This window comes from Malaclemys terrapin, chromosome 9 (assembly GCF_027887155.1).
Source record: "Malaclemys terrapin pileata isolate rMalTer1 chromosome 9, rMalTer1.hap1, whole genome shotgun sequence".
In the NCBI taxonomy this organism is placed as follows: Eukaryota; Metazoa; Chordata; order Testudines; family Emydidae; genus Malaclemys; species Malaclemys terrapin.
Window position 1 is genome coordinate 27,625,645 of NC_071513.1, and position 17,813 is coordinate 27,643,457.

The 17,813-nt window shown below is 41.4% G+C and overlaps 1 protein-coding gene across 1 annotated transcript in view; it reads left to right on the plus strand.

Moving 5' to 3' along the window:
* Positions 1-17,813, plus strand: part of LOC128842783 (sodium/hydrogen exchanger 2-like) — an 85,664-nt gene that overhangs the window by 30,525 nt on the left and 37,326 nt on the right. Inside the window, exons 5-6 of the mRNA XM_054038967.1 lie at positions 11,260-11,477; positions 17,393-17,589. Coding sequence (XP_053894942.1) covers positions 11,260-11,477; positions 17,393-17,589 — 415 coding nt within the window. The remainder of the gene's footprint in view (positions 1-11,259; positions 11,478-17,392; positions 17,590-17,813) is intronic.

Consider the following 17,813-nt stretch of genomic DNA (forward strand, 5'->3'; position numbering starts at 1 on the left):
TATTCATGCAATTAATGCTTTTGGCTATATTCAGAAAAGAATCAGTCATGATTACATCAGCATCAGAGGGGTAGCCGTGTTAGTCTGAATCTGTAAAAAGCAACAGAGGGTCCTGGGGCACCTTTAAGACTAACAGAAGTATTGGGAGCATAAGCTTTCGTGGGTAAGAACCTCACTCATGAGGTTCTTACCCACGGAAAGCTTATGCTCCCAATACTTCTGTTAGTCTTAAAGGTGCCCCAGGACCCTCGATTACATCAGCGTTGCTTAGTGTGAGATGTATGATAAACATTTATGTACTAAGAGAAACAAAACAATATAAAAGCCTTTGAAATAGTACCGGGACATAACCACATTGCATGCATTATACAATTCCACATAAATGGTGATATGCATTCTTCAAATGCGCTCACATTTTCTGAGGATTTAAGAGACAAAGAAATGGCCTTAGCAGTGTTTCACAGAACAGATGACATCTGACTTTAAATGATTTGAAATGCTAAAGGACTTAAGCTGAAACAATACATTTCATGATGTAGAGATCGGAGCGAGCTTGTGTATTTTAAAACTGGAAATCATAAATAGTCTTGATTAGAGCTGGACAAACTTCATATGGTTCATCAGTTCAGTCAGACATCCAAATGTTTGAATACTTATTCAAGCTTGGTTTAGTGTCTTTGGTCTGGAAAACTTGGATGGCCAGTATGTGTGAGACTTCCAGTGCTTTGTGGTTTTGGCTGGGCCAGAACAGGCTTTCTAGCTGTCTTTTGAGTTCCAATCAATACCAGGATATGAAGAGGTGCATTAAGTAGTTGATTGGACTCTTCGAACATCAGAAAAATTTGGGTTTGATCTGGGTTTTGGGCAAGACTTGAATCCATTCTAATTTTATCTCCAGTGATTTGCCCATCCTTACTGATTAGCTTATATAGGTCTATATCCTGCCTTTAGTTTCTGATGGTATGATTGGGCAGGCAGGATTCCTCATGGTGACTGGGATGACTATGTGGTAGGTTGCACACTGCTTCTCCTTTTAAAAAAGGAAAAGATTGCACACCTTCCTCCAGCATACATGATATCTGGCCAAGACCTAGCTGCATCCCTGACCAGCAACCCTTGGCGCTGTAGCACTTCAGTGCACAGGAGCCAGTCCTGTAGCACTCCATTTAGTGTTCGGTATCCTGCCATACTGTTGCTAAGGTGATCAGCTCAGGTCCCACCACCATCTTCTCCCCCCAGCATGCCCCTGCTCAGCCCAGGGCAAGAACTGGCTCCTTGTGTTTTAGCTTAGTTTTTCTAGATCGAGTCAATTCACAGGTATACTTTCACATACCGTGAGTGTCACAAAACAGCATCCGCGATCACCAGTTTCCCCCTACACTTAGATTATGAAGTGGCAATGTGCATAATGACTCTTTGATTGTAGGTAGACAGATAGACAGACGCACACCCAGTGACCTTGATGTTATCATGCATGATCAGGGGCTGGATTTTTCTTTCAGTTAAACTGATGTAAATTCAGAATAATTCCACTAACCTCAGTGGAATCATACCTGATTTCAGTGGCGTAACAGAGCAAAATCTGGCTTGTAGCGTAGTGTGTATGAAGTAGGATGAGTGTGTAACTATGGGCTTGTCTAGATGTTGGGGTGATGCGCTTTACGGGGGTGTGATTTGTTAAATATATATGGAGATATACCTATCTCATAGAACTGGAAGGGACCCTGAAAGGTCATCGAGTCCAGCCCCCTGCCTTCACTAGCAGGACCAAGTACTGATTTTGCCCCAGATCCCTAAGTGGCCCCCTCAAGGATTGAACTCACAACCCTGGATTTAGCAGGCCAATGCTCAAACCAAATGCAGTGTCATACTGCACATTAAGTGGTTTGTGTAGACCAGTGGCTCTCAACCTTTCCAGACTACTGTACTCCCTTCAAGAGTCTGATTTGTCTTGTGTATCCCCAAGTTTCACCTCACTTAAAAACTTACAAAATCAGACATAAAAATACCAAAGTGTCACAGCACACTATTACTGAAAAATTGCTCACTTTCTAATTTATACCATATAGTTATAAAATAACTCAATTGGAATATAAATACCGTACTTACATTTCAACGTATAGTATACAGAGCAGTATAAACAACTCATTGTCTATGAAATTTTAGTTTGTACTGCCTTTGCTAGTGCTTTTTATGTAGCCTGTTGTAAAACTAGGCAAATACTGTATCTAGCTGAGTGGATGTACCTCCTTCACTGGTGCTTCTGCTGCTTCTCTTGACTGTCATCCTATGTTGCATTCCTGACTTTGGCCCTGATCCCCCAGTGAGCTCCATATGATCAGACCACTGTGCCAATGTGAAGCCCTGCAGCCACTGGGACTCCATGCAGTCTCAGGGGTCAACCCATGCAGGATGTTTGGAGATTCCCAACGCTTGTGATTTCATCACAAGTCTCTTGGTATTCAGTAGTTTTTGTAAAGTTCCAGCACCTGGAGTCATAGGATTACTGACTGTCAGTAGAAAACCAAGGGATAAATAAATGCATGTTGTTCAACTTGCAGTTGATCAGCCCAATGCAAGGAGCGCTGAGGATGCCTTCTTTAGAAGTGGAGAAGGCATTTGACCATACAGAAATAAATTATCTTTTCCATAACTGAAAGTGCATGGGGAAGTGGCAGCACTGAAAGGTCACAAGGCTATTCAAGAGGAGCATGGTATTTGTTGAACTATCTATATCTACATTTTGTTTCTGAAAATATTGGAGGTTGATAGCCAAGAAGATAAATGCAAAATATTGATGTCTGATCTACAGTTAAAATATATGGCTCCTTTAATCAAGATTTTTAAAAATCAGAAACTATTTTTAATTAAATGTTGCAAAATCATTTCTGTACATTCGTTTCAGCATCAGTCTAACAAAGAATTCAAGAGACTGACTCATTTCAGGAATGGAGATACTTTTCCTTTACAAAACTCCCCTACAAGTCTCCGGGGAAGCTAACTGGAGCTATCAAGGTTCTTTAACAGGTTTCAGAGTAGCAGCCGTGTTAGTCTGTATCGCAAAAAGAACAGGAGTACTTGTGGCACCTTAGAGACTAACAAATTTATTAGAGCATAAGCTTTCGTGGACTACAGCCCACTTCTTCGGATGCATATAGAGTGGAATAAATATTGAGGAGATATATATACACATATACAGAGAGCATAAACAGGTGGGAGTTGTCTTACTAACTCTGAGAGGCCAATTAAGTAAGAGAAAAAAAAAACTTTTGAATGATAATCAAGATAGCCCAGTACAGACAGTTTGATAAGAAGTGTGAGAATACTTACAAGGGGAGATAGATTCAATGTTTGTAATGGCTCAGCCATTCCCAGTCCTTATTCAATCCTGAGTTGATTGTGTCTAGTTTGCATATCAATCCCAACTCAGCAGTCTCTCGTTGGAGTCTGTTTTTGAAGTTTTTCTGTTGTAATATAGCCACCTGCAGGTCTGTCATTGAATGACCAGACAGGTTAAAGAGTTCTCCCACTGGTTTTTGAGTATTATGATTCCTGATGTCAGATTTGTGTCCATTAATTCTTTTGTGGAGAGACAGTCCGGTTTGGCCAATGGCAGAGGGGCATTGCTGGCACATGATGGCATATATCACATTGGTAGATGTGCAGGTGAATGAGCCCCTGACGGTATGGCTGATGTGATTAGGTCCTATGATGATGTCACTTGAATAGATATGTGGACAGAGTTGGCATCGAGCTTTGTTACAAGGATAGGTTCCTGGGTCAGTGGTTTTGTTCAGTGATGTGTGGTTGCTGGTGAGTATTTGCTTTAGGTTGGGGGGTTGTCTGTAAGCGAGGACAGGTCTGTCTCCCAAGATCTGTGAGAGCAAAGGATCATCTTTCAGGATAGGTTGTAGATCTCTGATGATGCGCTGGAGAGGTTTTAGTTGGGGGCTGAAGGTGACAGCTAGTGGTGTTCTGTTATTTTCTTTGTTGGGCCTGTCTTGTAGGAGGTGACTTCTGGGTACTCGTCTGGCTCTGTCAATCTGTTTTTTCACTTCAGCAGGTGGGTATTGTAGTTTTAAGAAAGCTTGATAGAGATCTTGTAGGTGCTTGTCTCTATCTGAGGGATTGGAGCAAATGCGGTTATATCTTAGAGCTTGGCTGTAGACAATGGATCGTGTGGTGTGTCCTGGATGGAAGCTGGAGGCATGGAGGTAAGTGTAGCAGTCAGTAGGTTTCCGGTATAGGGTGGTATTGATGTGACCATCGCTTATTAGCACAGTAGTGTCCAGGAAATGGACTGCTTGTGTGGATTGATCTAGGCTGAGGTTGATGGTGGGATGGAAATTATTGAAATCATGGTGAAATTCCTCAAGGGCTTCTTTTCCATGGGTCCAGATGATGAAGATGTCATCAATGTAGCACAAGTAGAGTAGGGGCGTTAGGGGACAAGAGCTAAGGAAGCGTTGTTCTAAGTCAGCCATAAAAATGTTGGCATATTGTGGGGCCATGCGGGTACCCATAGCAGTGCCGCTGACTTGAAGGTATATATTGTCCCCAAATGTGAAATAGTTGTGGGTGAGGACAAAATCACAAAGTTCAGCCACCAGGTTAGTTGTGACGTTATCGGGGATACTGTTCCTGATAGCTTGTAGTCCATCTTTATGTGGAATATTGGTGTAGAGGGCTTCTACGTCCATAGTGGCCAGGATGGTGTTTTCTGGAAGATCACCGATGAATTGTAGTTTCCTCAGGAAGTCAGTGGTGTCTCGAAGATAGCTGGGAGTGCTGGTAGTGTAGGGTCTGAGGAGAGAGTCCACATAACCAGACAAGCCTGATGTTAGGGTGCCAATGCCTGAGATGATGGGGCGTCCAGGATTTCCAGGTTTATGGATCTTGGGTAGCAAATAGAATACCTCTGGTCGGGGTTCTAGGCATGTGTCTGTACAGATTTGTCAGGGAGTTTTTTTAGCAGATGGTGTAGTTTCTTTAGGTAATCCTCAGTGGGATCAGAGGATAATGGCCTGTAGAATGTGGTGTTAGAGAGCTGTCTAGCAGCCTCTTGGTCATATTCCAATTTATTCATGATGACGACAGCACCTCCTTTGTCAGCCTTTTTGATTATGATGTCAGGGTTGTTTCTGAGGCTGTAGATGGCATTGTGTTCAGCATTGCTGAGGTTATGTGGCAAGTGATGTTGCTTTTCCACAATTTCAGCCTTTGCACGTTGACGGAAGCAATCTATGTAGAAATCCAGTCTGTTGTTTCGACCATCCGGAGGAGTCCACGCAGAATCCTTTTTTTTGTAGTGCTGGTAGGGGGAATTCTGTGGGTTAGTATGCTGTTCAAAGGTATGTTGGAAATATTCTTTGAGTCGGAGATGTAGAAAGTAGGATTCTAGGTCACCGCAGAACTGTATCATATTCATGGGTCTGGAGGGACAAAAGGAGAAGCCCCGAGATAGGACAGACTCTTCTGCTGGGCTAAGAGTATAGCTGGAAAGATTAACAATATTGCTGGGTGGGTTAAGGGAACTACTGTTGTGGCTGCTTGTGGCATGTAGCAGTTTAGATAGTTTAGTGTCCTTTTTCCTTTGTAGAGAGGCAAAGTTTGTCTTGTAAATGGCTTGTCTAGTTTTTGTAAAGTCTATCCATGAGGAAGTTTGTGTAGAAGGTTGGTTTCTTATGAGAGTATCCAGTTCTGAGAGCTCATTCTTAATCTTTCCCTGTTTGCTGTATAGGATGCTGATCAGGTGGTTTCGCAGTTTCTTTGAGAGTGTGTGACACAGTCTCTCAGCATAGTCTGTGTGATATGTAGATTGTAATTATCACTTCAAAAGTTTTTTTTCTCTTACTTAATTGGCTTCTCAGAGTTAGTAAGACAACTCCCACCTGTTTATGCTCTCTGTATGTGTGTATATATATCTCCTCAATATTTATTCCACTCTGTATGCATCCGAAGAAGTGGGCTGTAGTCCACGAAAGCTTATGCTCTAATAAATTTGTTAGTCTCTAAGGTGCCACAAGTACTCCTGTTCTTTTTAAGGTTCTTTAAGTACAGCCTTATATAGTAATTGAGAGATACTAGTTTTTAATGTGAAGAAGTTGACTTTAGCCTTTAAGAACACGATTAACTGTGGGCTAAATCCTTCAAACTTGAATCAGACACCAAAACTCCCACTAACATCAATAAGAACTGTGCCTGAGGAAGAAATGATTTAGCCCTGCAAAACTGGATCTAGTATTTCTAATGGACAAAGAGATCTTACCTTAGAATCAAAGACAGAATAGATGGAAAAGACTGCATGAGGTCATCCAGTCCGTCTCCCTGGCACCGGTTGCAATCTACTAGCTCTGACCCTGACTCAGGAAACGGACTCATCTAGTGCTGACAATTGCAAAAGTAAAGATATTTAGTATTTCCCTAATGACTGTAAAGTGCACCTAGACTCCAGTGATATTTGCCTTATAGACAACTCCAGTATTGATAATACCGATGATGAGAAGAAAATGAAAAATTAAACATCCAGTTAAATACAGCAGTATCTGGATGATCTATTTTGAAACCAATGGTACTATGTTGTATATAAATAGGAATCTTTTATACTTTGCAGACTTTTGTTTCCTAGAATTGCCAATACAAAGCAATATTTCACTATTGTTGAAAACAATTATAGTTCATGGGAAAACAAACTAAGGGTCTGTTATAGTATCATGTGACTGAACAGTGAAAGAAATATGCTGCATAATCAGCATGAAAGGAGAAGGCATTCAGACTTAATGGTGTTTCCTTCTGTCACAATGTACTGTACCCAGTATGGAACCTATTTTCTTTTCTTTTTAATAATGCATTGATTCTGGATCAAAATGATTGCTTGGACAGCTAATTCCTTGTCATAAGAAATTGACATTACAGATAGCAGTATATTTTAAGATTTAAATATAAGTACTGTGACAAAGTTCCTCCTCTATCTTGGTGGGTCCTGCGCTTATTGGCGGATTTTCTTGCCTCAGAGATTCACCATGTAGGTTGGGGGAACAGCCCAGAGGCCTTCCCCTCTGGAAGAACCCACAGTCCAGGTCAATTGGGAGAAACCCAGGCCCACCCTCTACTCCAGGTTCCAGCTCAAGGCCCTGTGGACTGCAGCTGTCTATAGTGCCTCCTGTAACAGCTGTATGACAGCTACAACTCCCTGGGCTACTTCCCCATGGCCTCCTCCAAACACCTTCCTTATTCTCACTACAGGACCTTCCTCCTGGTGTCTGATAACGCTTGTGCGCCTCAGTCACCCATACCCATACCCATACCCATACCCATACCCATACCCATACCCATACCCTGCACCTCTTGCTCCCAGCTCCTCACACTCACACCACAAACTGAAGTGAGCTCCTTTTTAAAACCCAGGTGCCCTGATTAGCCTGCCTTAATTGATTCTAGCAGCGTCTTCTTAATTGGCTCCAGGTGTCCTAATTTGTAGGATTCTAGCAGGTTCCTGATTATTCTAGTATAGCCCCTGCTCTGGTCACTCAGGGAACAGAAAACTACTCATCCAGTGACCAGTATATTTGCCCTCTACCAGACTCCTGTACCCCCCTGGTCTGGGTCTGTCACAGTACAAAGACGCTTATGGCTCATTTGTGTTTTCTAAGCCTTTTAAATTTTTTTGTATTGCTCTCTTGTTTTTGATACCAGCTTAGTATCCTGAAAATATTTTCCCCATACTAACAGTATTTTTATTTTGTGCTTTGAAATGAACTGTTGTAGTTTAACTTCATTGTTTTGCTCTGGAAATAGCTGCACAGCTGGGTCAATAAGAGTTTGTTAATTACCTGCTGCTGAGCCAGCAGAGGGGGAATGATCACAAGAAGATGAGCCTCATTTTGCTCTTGCTAACAGCAGGACAAACCAGGAATAACTATGCTGAAATTAATGGTGTTTTACTAGTAGAAGAGGACAGAGGAGGCTGGTGAGAGGAGAATCAGGCTCTTTGGTTTTCCATGGGTTGCAGAAAAATAGTCAGGTGAGATCTCATCTCATGGAAACCTTGGCCATTGCTGCTGTTGTCATCCTTCTGTTCAGTTGTTGAAACACACTATTTGCTGCCCTTACAGATAGTGCTCCCTACCCATGTTATTAATGCTCAGTACAGATCTGCACATCCAGGCTTCCCAGTGGCCACATATTTCCCCTACTTAGAAAAATTGACAGTTTCCAACAGCAAATGATCACATTTATTCCTGAGGCCCACTCTAGTCCCACTGTGCACTAGGATGTACTTTGCCCAACATTTTGGCAGTGAATACAGAAAGGACGGATGAGCTCCTCTCTCTGCCTCATTTCGCTGCAGGGAGTTGCAGTTTAGAAGTGGAGGCAAAAAAGTAGTGGGTTACTTTTGTCGATTTCCTGGGACTCGCATATGAAATAAGAAAGGATGGAAATTACAGGTAAAATAAGACTTAAAAATGATGAGATTAAAATCAAAGAGAGGGAGGGAGGGAGGAGAAAGTTGGACAGAAATGTTCTCATTTTCTCTCTTTTTCATGCCCATAGCTGCACTGTATATTCACTGGGAGCTGGCACACAGTTGTGACTTTGCCAATAAGGCCCAAACACCCAGTCAGAATGTGTTTTTTGCAATCAGTGTCCAATGCTAATCTCCTCGGCAGTGTCTACTTCTTCCCATGCATAAGTTTGTCATTCTGTGGCCCCTGTATTATATGCTGCATGACCACCAGCTGAGAGAATGAACTATGAATAGAATGGACCAGCAGTAGCCAATGGCTGTTTGGAAAACTATGGAGTGGCAGTCACCAGTAAAGTAAAATTTAACGTCAATAGGCTAGATCCTATGTACATCACACCAATTTATCTCAGTGTAATGCTAGCAGCTTCGGGGGAATTACTCCTGATGTACACGGATGTAGATTAGAAGAAAACCAGGCCCTTTGCTTCAGAGAGTTGTTGTCAAAATAGCAATGGTGACCAGAATTCAGAAACTGATATTTGTCTTGCCTTCAGGAGTTCAACCGGTCCTTTAGTACAATGTGTTTCAGTCAAAGTAACATACCCCTCTCCCCCCAGTTCTTTGACTCTTTGATTTCAATTGCTTTGACCTTCTGAGATTGCTAGGCTGAAATTATGCTGATTTGAAAAGATGATGAATTATGCTAACCACATGTGTCCTGTAGTTTAAATAACCAATTATCCATGAACAATTAAAGGGTAAAAGTTTTAATTGGTGCTTCGCACTTCTAAAATGACCTTGTATGTACAATATATGAAGAGGTAAAATGTTACTGCTGTAGTAACACTCTCTAATTTTCTCAGAAGCATAGTGGTCCCGTTGAAGGCCTGCTCTGTGTTCATCACACAGCCTAGTGAATGTTCAGTAAGATTTCTTTGATATTAGTTGAGCTCTCTGTAGTCCTTCAGCTGATTTAAGGGGCCAGCTCCTCAGCTGTGGCCAAAGAACATAGCAGCTCAGAATGCGGATGAGAATGTAAAATGTGCTTCCCCCATCCTGGGCCAGTCCCTGGTGTTAGTTAGAGCGGCTTGCAGGCTACTCTTATGCTATGCTGGCTGCCCCTGGCCCCAAGAGTCTGATACAGCAGCCACAGATCAGCCGGATTTGAGGAAGCCCTCTTCACACCCCTCATACCAGCAGCACAGGAGCTGCTACTTCAGGTCTCTGTATTCTGAAGATCCCTCCATACTGGGATGATCTTCCTGTGGCTGATTATGATGGTTTTAGGGCCAGAATTCACCAGATAAGCTTCCCAAAGCATCAGAGAGCAGTGCAGAATCTGGGCAAACATCTTTGTGCGTGACATTTTCCTCCTCATCACAGGCTACTTCTCAGTGAAACCCCCAATGTGTGGAAGCTGTGAAAGGGCAATAAATGCTCAGCTCATTAGCATTATTCTATGTGCCATACTGATCTGTGAGTTAGAGCTGGTTTCTGTGGGCACATGGGATAGCACGGGAGTGGAGTTATAAAAAGACACAATATACAGAAAACACTGGAAAAGCTCTCAAGATTTTTTTTAAAGGAGGTCACTATTATGCTTTTGAGAGATCAAAATTTTACGGGCCAGATTCTGGCCTCATAGTGGTGTAAACTCCATTGAATGAGCTGAATTACTTCAGATTTACACTGATGTAACTTATGTTGGAATTTGCTCCTATTCCTTTTCTGTAATTCTTGTCTCTTCAGTATTGTCTCATCATTTCCTTATGCTCCCTACTGCCAGTTTGCTGCATCCACCCATTGTCTCTGGTCTTGCACTTGGACTGCAAGCTCTTCAGGGCATGGACTGTCTCTTTTTTATGTGCTTCTACAGAGCCTAGAACAGTGGGGCATGATCCATAACTGGGACCCTGGGGCACCATGGTAATACAAATAACAATGTGTACTGCAGGGAGCAATTTTTATTGTGTATATAGGGAACAGTCCTGCTATGGCTGGGAGATGAACTTGGTTATTATCTAACAGGCCTTTTGCATTTCTAATATTTACGAGTCTTTGATTCCAAAAATTGAGATTAAGTCTTGATTTGAATCTGTCACCGTTGCACTGCTGATGGCAAACAGATGACAGGAAGTGGATATATGCAATATGTTAATAATGATATGTAAAGCTACATTAAAAGAATGTTACAAAGTTGCAAAGTAAAACACTCAAAAGCTAGGAAATGCTAGAAATAAGGTGGCCCATGGAGGAGGTGCTAGATCTTCTCAATGAAATGTTTATAAGAATATTTTAACATAAGCAAGCCAATGTATTTTTTCCCCTAACCTCACTCTGAGAAACAGCTGAACCTTTTTTGCTGAAATTTTCCAGAAAACATCAGCCTGAGGCAAACACCCAGGATTGAAAATTTCAGCCCAAATGGTTAAAGTTTGGCAAACTTATAAGGAACTGAAAACAGGGTCTTATAATGGAAAGCATTGGGCAACATTAACTATAGGTGTCGCTACCTCCCTACAATCAATGTAATAACTTAGCATTTATTTATTAAGGGCCAGATCCAAATACCCTTACTCACACAGAGTAGTCTCTTTCTGCACAAGTAGTCTCACTGATTTTTAATAGAATTACTTGGGGAGTAAGGTACTACTTAGTGAGTCTCAGCATACCAGAATCTGACCCAAAACTTACATTGTCTTGGAAAGGCTATGATATAATTTTTGCCTATCTAGCATGTTCTGCCAACCAACCTATGTACCATATGTAATTGATTTATTTTCTTTCCTCAGTATTATTGCTTGTGCTATGGGCATGAAACGTTATGTGGAGGCGAATATCTCTCTAAAGTCTCACACTACAATCAAATACTTTATGAAGATGTGGAGCAGTGTTAGTGATACCCTTATCTTCATCTTCCTTGGGGTCTCTACCATTGGAGACAACCACGAGTGGAGTTGGTCTTATATTTGCTTTACCGTCATTTTCTGTCTTATTTGGAGAGCACTAGGTATGGTGAAAAACTGATTTTTCTTTGTGGCAATGACATGTACAATCTCGGAGTTTATTATGTATCTCATTTAAGCGTAGGAGTGGAGTGACTCTTTGAAAAGTACTGGTTGCCTAACATTCAGAACATAACTTTAATTCTAACTGCTGATTCATTTAGTACTTCCATTTGTATTTCTACCATGTTTCCAGTTCACTTTATCACAGCCTTCAATGGAAAATGTGATTGACTCCCTTTGTTCCTGTATTGGATAAGATAAACTGGTTCTTTAGCTAATAGGGGGGATCTTGTTTTTGGAGCTGATCATCTTAAGCATGAATCTTATTGTCTCTTCTTAACGTGGTTGCAGGTATCTGGGCACAGATTGATTCAGATGAGTGCCTCAGGATTGGCTTGGACTCCTGAGTACTCAACTCCTCTAGAGTGTATTCAAGGGCAAATGCTGTCTTAACTGGAAGAAATAAGTCCTGTATTGGCTTGGTTGCATGTGAATCATTTCCCTTAGATGGGAAGGTGATGGACTGGATGTTATGTATAACCAGTTCTCTCTGCTAGCTGAGCTAATGAGCTGTATTATTAGCAGGAGAAGCAGAGGCCTGTGTTTTGTAGTGAAATGTGAATCCCCATGCGCATCTATGCAGCTGGGCGATCAATCCAGAGTCCTTATACACAATGTGTAGTCATCTCTTTCAGTAGATGTGGGATGGAAGTATTTTAAAATGACAACAGTAACTTTACTTAAACCCAGGACAGATTCCGCCTGGCCATTATCTGGGTACAGTGGGCAGACAGCATGTGAAAAACTCATCACTTGCTTGTTTGGTAACAAGAATTTCAGTTCCTGCACTCACAGTAGCACAGGGACTGCACCCTCCTACTGCCCTGGGACTTGCTCTGTGCCCCAAAGAGGGTAGGGAGGATGGAGATCCATGACTCCATTCATCTGTGCACTGTCCAGCAGAGCTGGCTACCTATGCAGGAGGAGCAAACTGTATCCCATAAAGGGACATCACAGCCGGCACACAGGATCTCTCTGTCCTGGAACTCCTGGGCCATTCTGCTTCCCTGTGGAAGAATGTCTTCCACTGAACTGGTATAGAAGAGCACTGGGGCATTGAAATGGAGGCGGCCAGCAAAAATGTGAGAAGCCCGGGGTTTGGTAAAGTTTTGAGTTAGCATGTCTAAGAACATAAGCAAATGAGGGGCGCTGCAGTTACATCAAGTTATTTTTTGTAGAGGATAATCCACACTCTCTGCAGCACAGGAGGGAAATGATATGAACCAAGACCTCAGCAGCTGTAAATTCTCCTGTAGGAACAGCTGGAAAATGTTAATGGGCAAATGGTATCCTGGAAACAGAGCAAAACTGGAGATTAATCTAGGCTTCAGAGCTGGGCACTGCGATTTTCAGAATAAGATTCAGTGAATAACAAATAGTGGATGAACGCTTCCCTTGATGATGATGTAGAGGCCCCATGATTACTTTTTCTCTCATCTTATATTTTTAAAGCAGAGGGCTAGACCTCTCCTTTACTCAGCAACCCTGGGATACTCCCAACATTACTTTTTAGGGATTCTTCCTTGCCATCAAGACACACAACACATGCTCCTAGCCCAGAGTTTGGAGACAATATATAAACAAATAATATGCAAATAGAGAAACTTAATATATAGCCTAGTATTGTGCCCTATTGTTCTATGTCTTTGTTCTTGTTTACCTACCTGAGCACAATGTATAGGAATACAGGAGGGATTTTCCCTCTCACTATGGCCACTCTTTGCTCCGTAAAAGCCCCTTGGCCAGCAATAGGAGAATTCCCCCCGTGCAGTTATGGGAAACTTAGGGTCCCTTGCCAGTCCCAGTATGTTGGGGTGCATCATGCTCCAGCAATTCCGAGCAGCTCTGGCTGTCTGTAACTTAGGGCAGCTCCTTCAGACACCTAAATAATGCTAGGTACTCACCAGCCCAGAATACTAATGATGTAAATGTGGCTTAAAGCCTTAAAGTGAGGAAATTTACACTGCTGCTGCCCAGGCATTTCCTAAGCTGTAGCTAATAAGAGGACTTCCATTTGTGGGTTTGTCAGTCAGGCACCTTTCACAACCACTTCAATTCATACAGACAGTTTGTTAGAGAAACAACACACCTTTTTTCATATAGAGGCACAACAGCTAGAACTCAGGCACGCTAGGGAAAGGTTTGCCATTTAAATGGGCAAGTTAAACAAGACCCAGGGCTAACTTGCTCTCCCCGTCACTAGCTTATAAACCCCCACCTGAGAATACAGAGTCACTCATGGGTGGGGAGACCAAGACCAAGTTCTAAATGGGAGGGTAGGGATAGGCCCCCAAATCCTTTCCCAACACACTTGGAGTTGAAAATTATCTTCTTAAATCCTGAAAAAAGGCTGTGACCTAGATCTTTGATGACTTTTACAGTAACCAGACAAAAAACAGACCACATGTAAGCAGGTGCAACCCCCAAAGACATTTTCCAGTGTTTGTAAATGGTCAGGACAATGGGTGAAAGTAGTAAAGAAGTGTAACTTGCACTGATTTGATGTTCAGGGAGCATGCTTCTCCACTGCCCTGCACCACATGGAGTCACTGACATCTGTGCAAAGTCGAGGAGGGGTGTTTGACAACCACTTTGCACAGGTGGAAAGGACCCCACAATGGAGTGGAGAATCAGGTCTCTTGATACTGGGATTTAATCCTGGAGCCCGTAGCTACGTGCAATCTCTTTTCTCTTCTAGGGATGCCTTTTATAACTTAATCTTAAATTAATGTCCAAAGGTGTCACAAACATAGTACATTTTTGAGAAGAAAGGTGGCACCTAGAATTTGTGAAAGCTGCTTCATGGGGTGTCTGTTTACAAACCACTAAAGCAACCAGAAATACCTTTGTGGTTAAAACTTGACCTGAAGTTTAATAGGCTCATTAAACGAATTACTTAAATTGGATTCTCAGTGATTAACAACAAGACATGGCAGGATGTGCTTTATTGGCTATTAACACATGACTAGATTTGCTGTTAATAACTGAGTGCCATAAATGTACCTGGAAGCACATTTATTGGTCAATTATGCACACCCTTGAGTGTTTTACTATGAGAAAATGGTTTCCTTTGTTTAAAATGTTCGTTTTCAATGCAATGAAAAAAGCATTCTGAATTATTTGAACTCCCCTTGTTTGAAAATAGCTCATGGCAGGAGGATAACAAACAATGTCAGTAACAATCATTAAGGCACCTAACAAACTGCCCTGGTGTTCCAAGAATAGGCAGTAAACCTCAAATTCTCTATTTACTTATCACATTACCGGAAAGGGTTTAATATTGTAAACAGAAAGAGCAAAGAAGAGATGACATCAAAATCAGCCCTGGAATAATAATTCCCTTTGACTTCAAAGGGTGCTAGGCCCACATTCATCCAGGGCTGAATTTCATTCAACATTTTGGTCTCTGGCTCACCTATTTACAATATTTAGGGTATGTCTGCACTTGGAGCTCAAGGAGACATACTCACACTAGCTCTCATCAAGCTAGCATGCTTAAAATAGTAGTGTAGTCATGGTAACTCGGGCAGGGGCTCGGGTTAGCACCCCCAAGTGCATACCCATGGGGGCCTGGTGGGTTTGTACTCAGGATGGTGAGCCCCTCTTGCTACTTACCACTACTCATGCATCTTTTATTTTCTGTAAGAACCTTTGTTGCTGGTTTTTTTTGCAACCTGAGGACACTAAACCTGAGAATAAAGCTCTTGTGAAAAGGTCTTTGTGGCGAGAAGTTTTTGATGTTATTGGAGCAGCTTGGCCCTTTCCACCAGGTTCCAGGACCTCATCCTACTAGTGGAGCCACTCTGATTCTCTCACTTACGCTGCACTAAATCAGGAATAACTCTATTGAAACCAGCTGAGTGGAGTCACACTGGCATAAGTTGGAGGAGGTCTGAAAAGTGCAGAAAAATGAAGCAATTGAGTGGGTGACAGCAGGCCCCAGGACACCAATATTTTGCCATTCTTTAAACAAGTTAGAATTTTCTGCTATCTGTTTGTTATGGTGCTTCTCCAAAAGGAGAAATATTTTGGCCCAAATAGTTAATCATATGCTACATCTTCAACCAAACAGATCCTGAGTTAATTTAAGGGACATAAATGATAATTGACTATATGGATGGAAAATGTATTTATTACTAACCACTCCTACTTAAAGATGGCACTTGAAGGCTCTGGTCTAGTTGTGAAATATGTTTCTACGTAGCATTTTTTCAAACTAAAAGTGTTATTGTCAGTTAGCTAGAACATTGAAAATGAAAACTGGAGTTCTTGTCATCATCTGCTCCTCTTGGCCTTAATTCCCGGGCGCTCCTGGAGCTGGGAATACATCATTGCTACAGTTCCCCTTAATCATGTTCGCTATTACTGAATATTCCAAGATTTCTTGCCTTTTCCAAATTGTTCCTCTGTATGAGAGAAATTGGTTATTCCTAGTTATTAGAAGTGTGTGGGGAGGTGTTTGTATAGTGTTGTTTTTAAAGTTTATTTCCCAACAAATGAGGTGGATAATGTCTTTAAAACATTTTAAAAAAAAGCTGTAGTGATGTGAGGGGGCAAGGGAGAGAATTCATGACCCTCTTATGTCATCAATTCTCAAGCTAGCCATTAATCTTAAAGATTAATCTTCAAGAAATGAAATGTCCAGGGTCTCCATTGTTATTGCTTAATTATAGTCACTGTTTCAGAGTTTAAGGGCCTGATTCTGATCTCATCTGTACATGTTCCATTGGTGTAAATGGAGTAAGGCCCGATTTACACAGGTGTTAATGAAGTCAGAATCAGGCCCTAGAAGTTTAGAGCCACGTATGTGTTTCTTTCTCAGTTTCTGTAACAGGGATATTGTCAAATTAATAGACCCACAGTGTGACCTACTGCAACTTTTTGCTTCTGTTTAATTGCAAATGATTATCAATTGCATCAATTGCTGTGGCACCTTTCGTAAACTTAAAGTTCACACAGTATTAATCTCTATGAATTAGAGACTGCCAAATCCACAAGCTTAATGCAATTACAAAACATAAAATATTTTGTGTGCCCTGGCTGTTGCTTAAAACCAAATGCAGTTCAAAAGGTAACCTGTAACTAAATTATTAAAATAAACCAAATTGCCAGTTTGCCCTTGAAAGAGTATTTATCACCCAGAAAATCCAATAATTAATTACCAATTAGAATGAATCAACTACTGTTTAAGTCAATTCCCAGGGTCGGTTCCCATATTATTATACTAATGAATATGAATTCTTGGACCTGTGCATTACTGTTAATATGAAACAAAGAGTGACTTTTAAAATATTTTTTTAAACTGCCATCAAAACAAATACGTTAATACATTGTATTGTATTATAATAGTTTTATTTATTAAATACTCAGTTAATACTTAGCACTTATTCACTAACCGAATTTGTATATTTTAGGAACACCTCAGTGATGGCTATGTACATAAACTAAAACTCTGGGTCAAACCTCATTCTTGTTCTAAAAGGAACCCCAGTTTCAAGAATAGATCTTGACGACACATAAGGTTGATAGTATCCAACATGGGATATTACCAAAATATCAGTCTAACGTCTTATAGGTCTTACGAGACCTACCAAACTGTGGCCATTCAACACCATTTCCTGTCTCCTCCAAGTCAGACATAACTGGGTTTGGATTCTTAGCTATTCTGGGGCTAGTATCAGACAGATAGAAACCCAGTGGATCTGGCCAGTGGAGGAGTGTAGTATGTTACCAAAGTCTTCCCTGCCCTATTCCTACTGATGTATAATTTGTTCACAGTGTAATAGCCACTTATTTTAATGCTGTGTAAGTTCTCTTCTTGCTTGCTAATTTCTCATCTTCTTTCCTACTTTAATAGGGGTTCTTGTATTGACTTTCTTCGTGAACAGATTACATGTGAACACTGTTACCAGCAAGGATCAGTTTATTATAGCATATGGGGGTCTTAGAGGCGCCATCTGTTTCTCTCTGGTTTTCTTGCTCCCTGACTTCCCTAGAAAGAAGCTCTTCATTGCAGCCACAACTGTACTTATTCTCTTCACTGTGTTTGTACAGGTAAGGATACTATCCATATGGTAGAATGCCTACGTCAGTCCAATTATTACATAGTGCATGACAGTGTTTTTGTTTCAGATACATGGCTGATGCTGACACTCTTTAGATTTAGTGTGGACTCTAATTGGACAAAAGAATTGAACATAAAGCTATCAGACCTTTCCTTGTATCAGGCGTGCAGAGGTTAGAATTCTTATTGAACGAGGCAGGAGTTGGGAGAATGT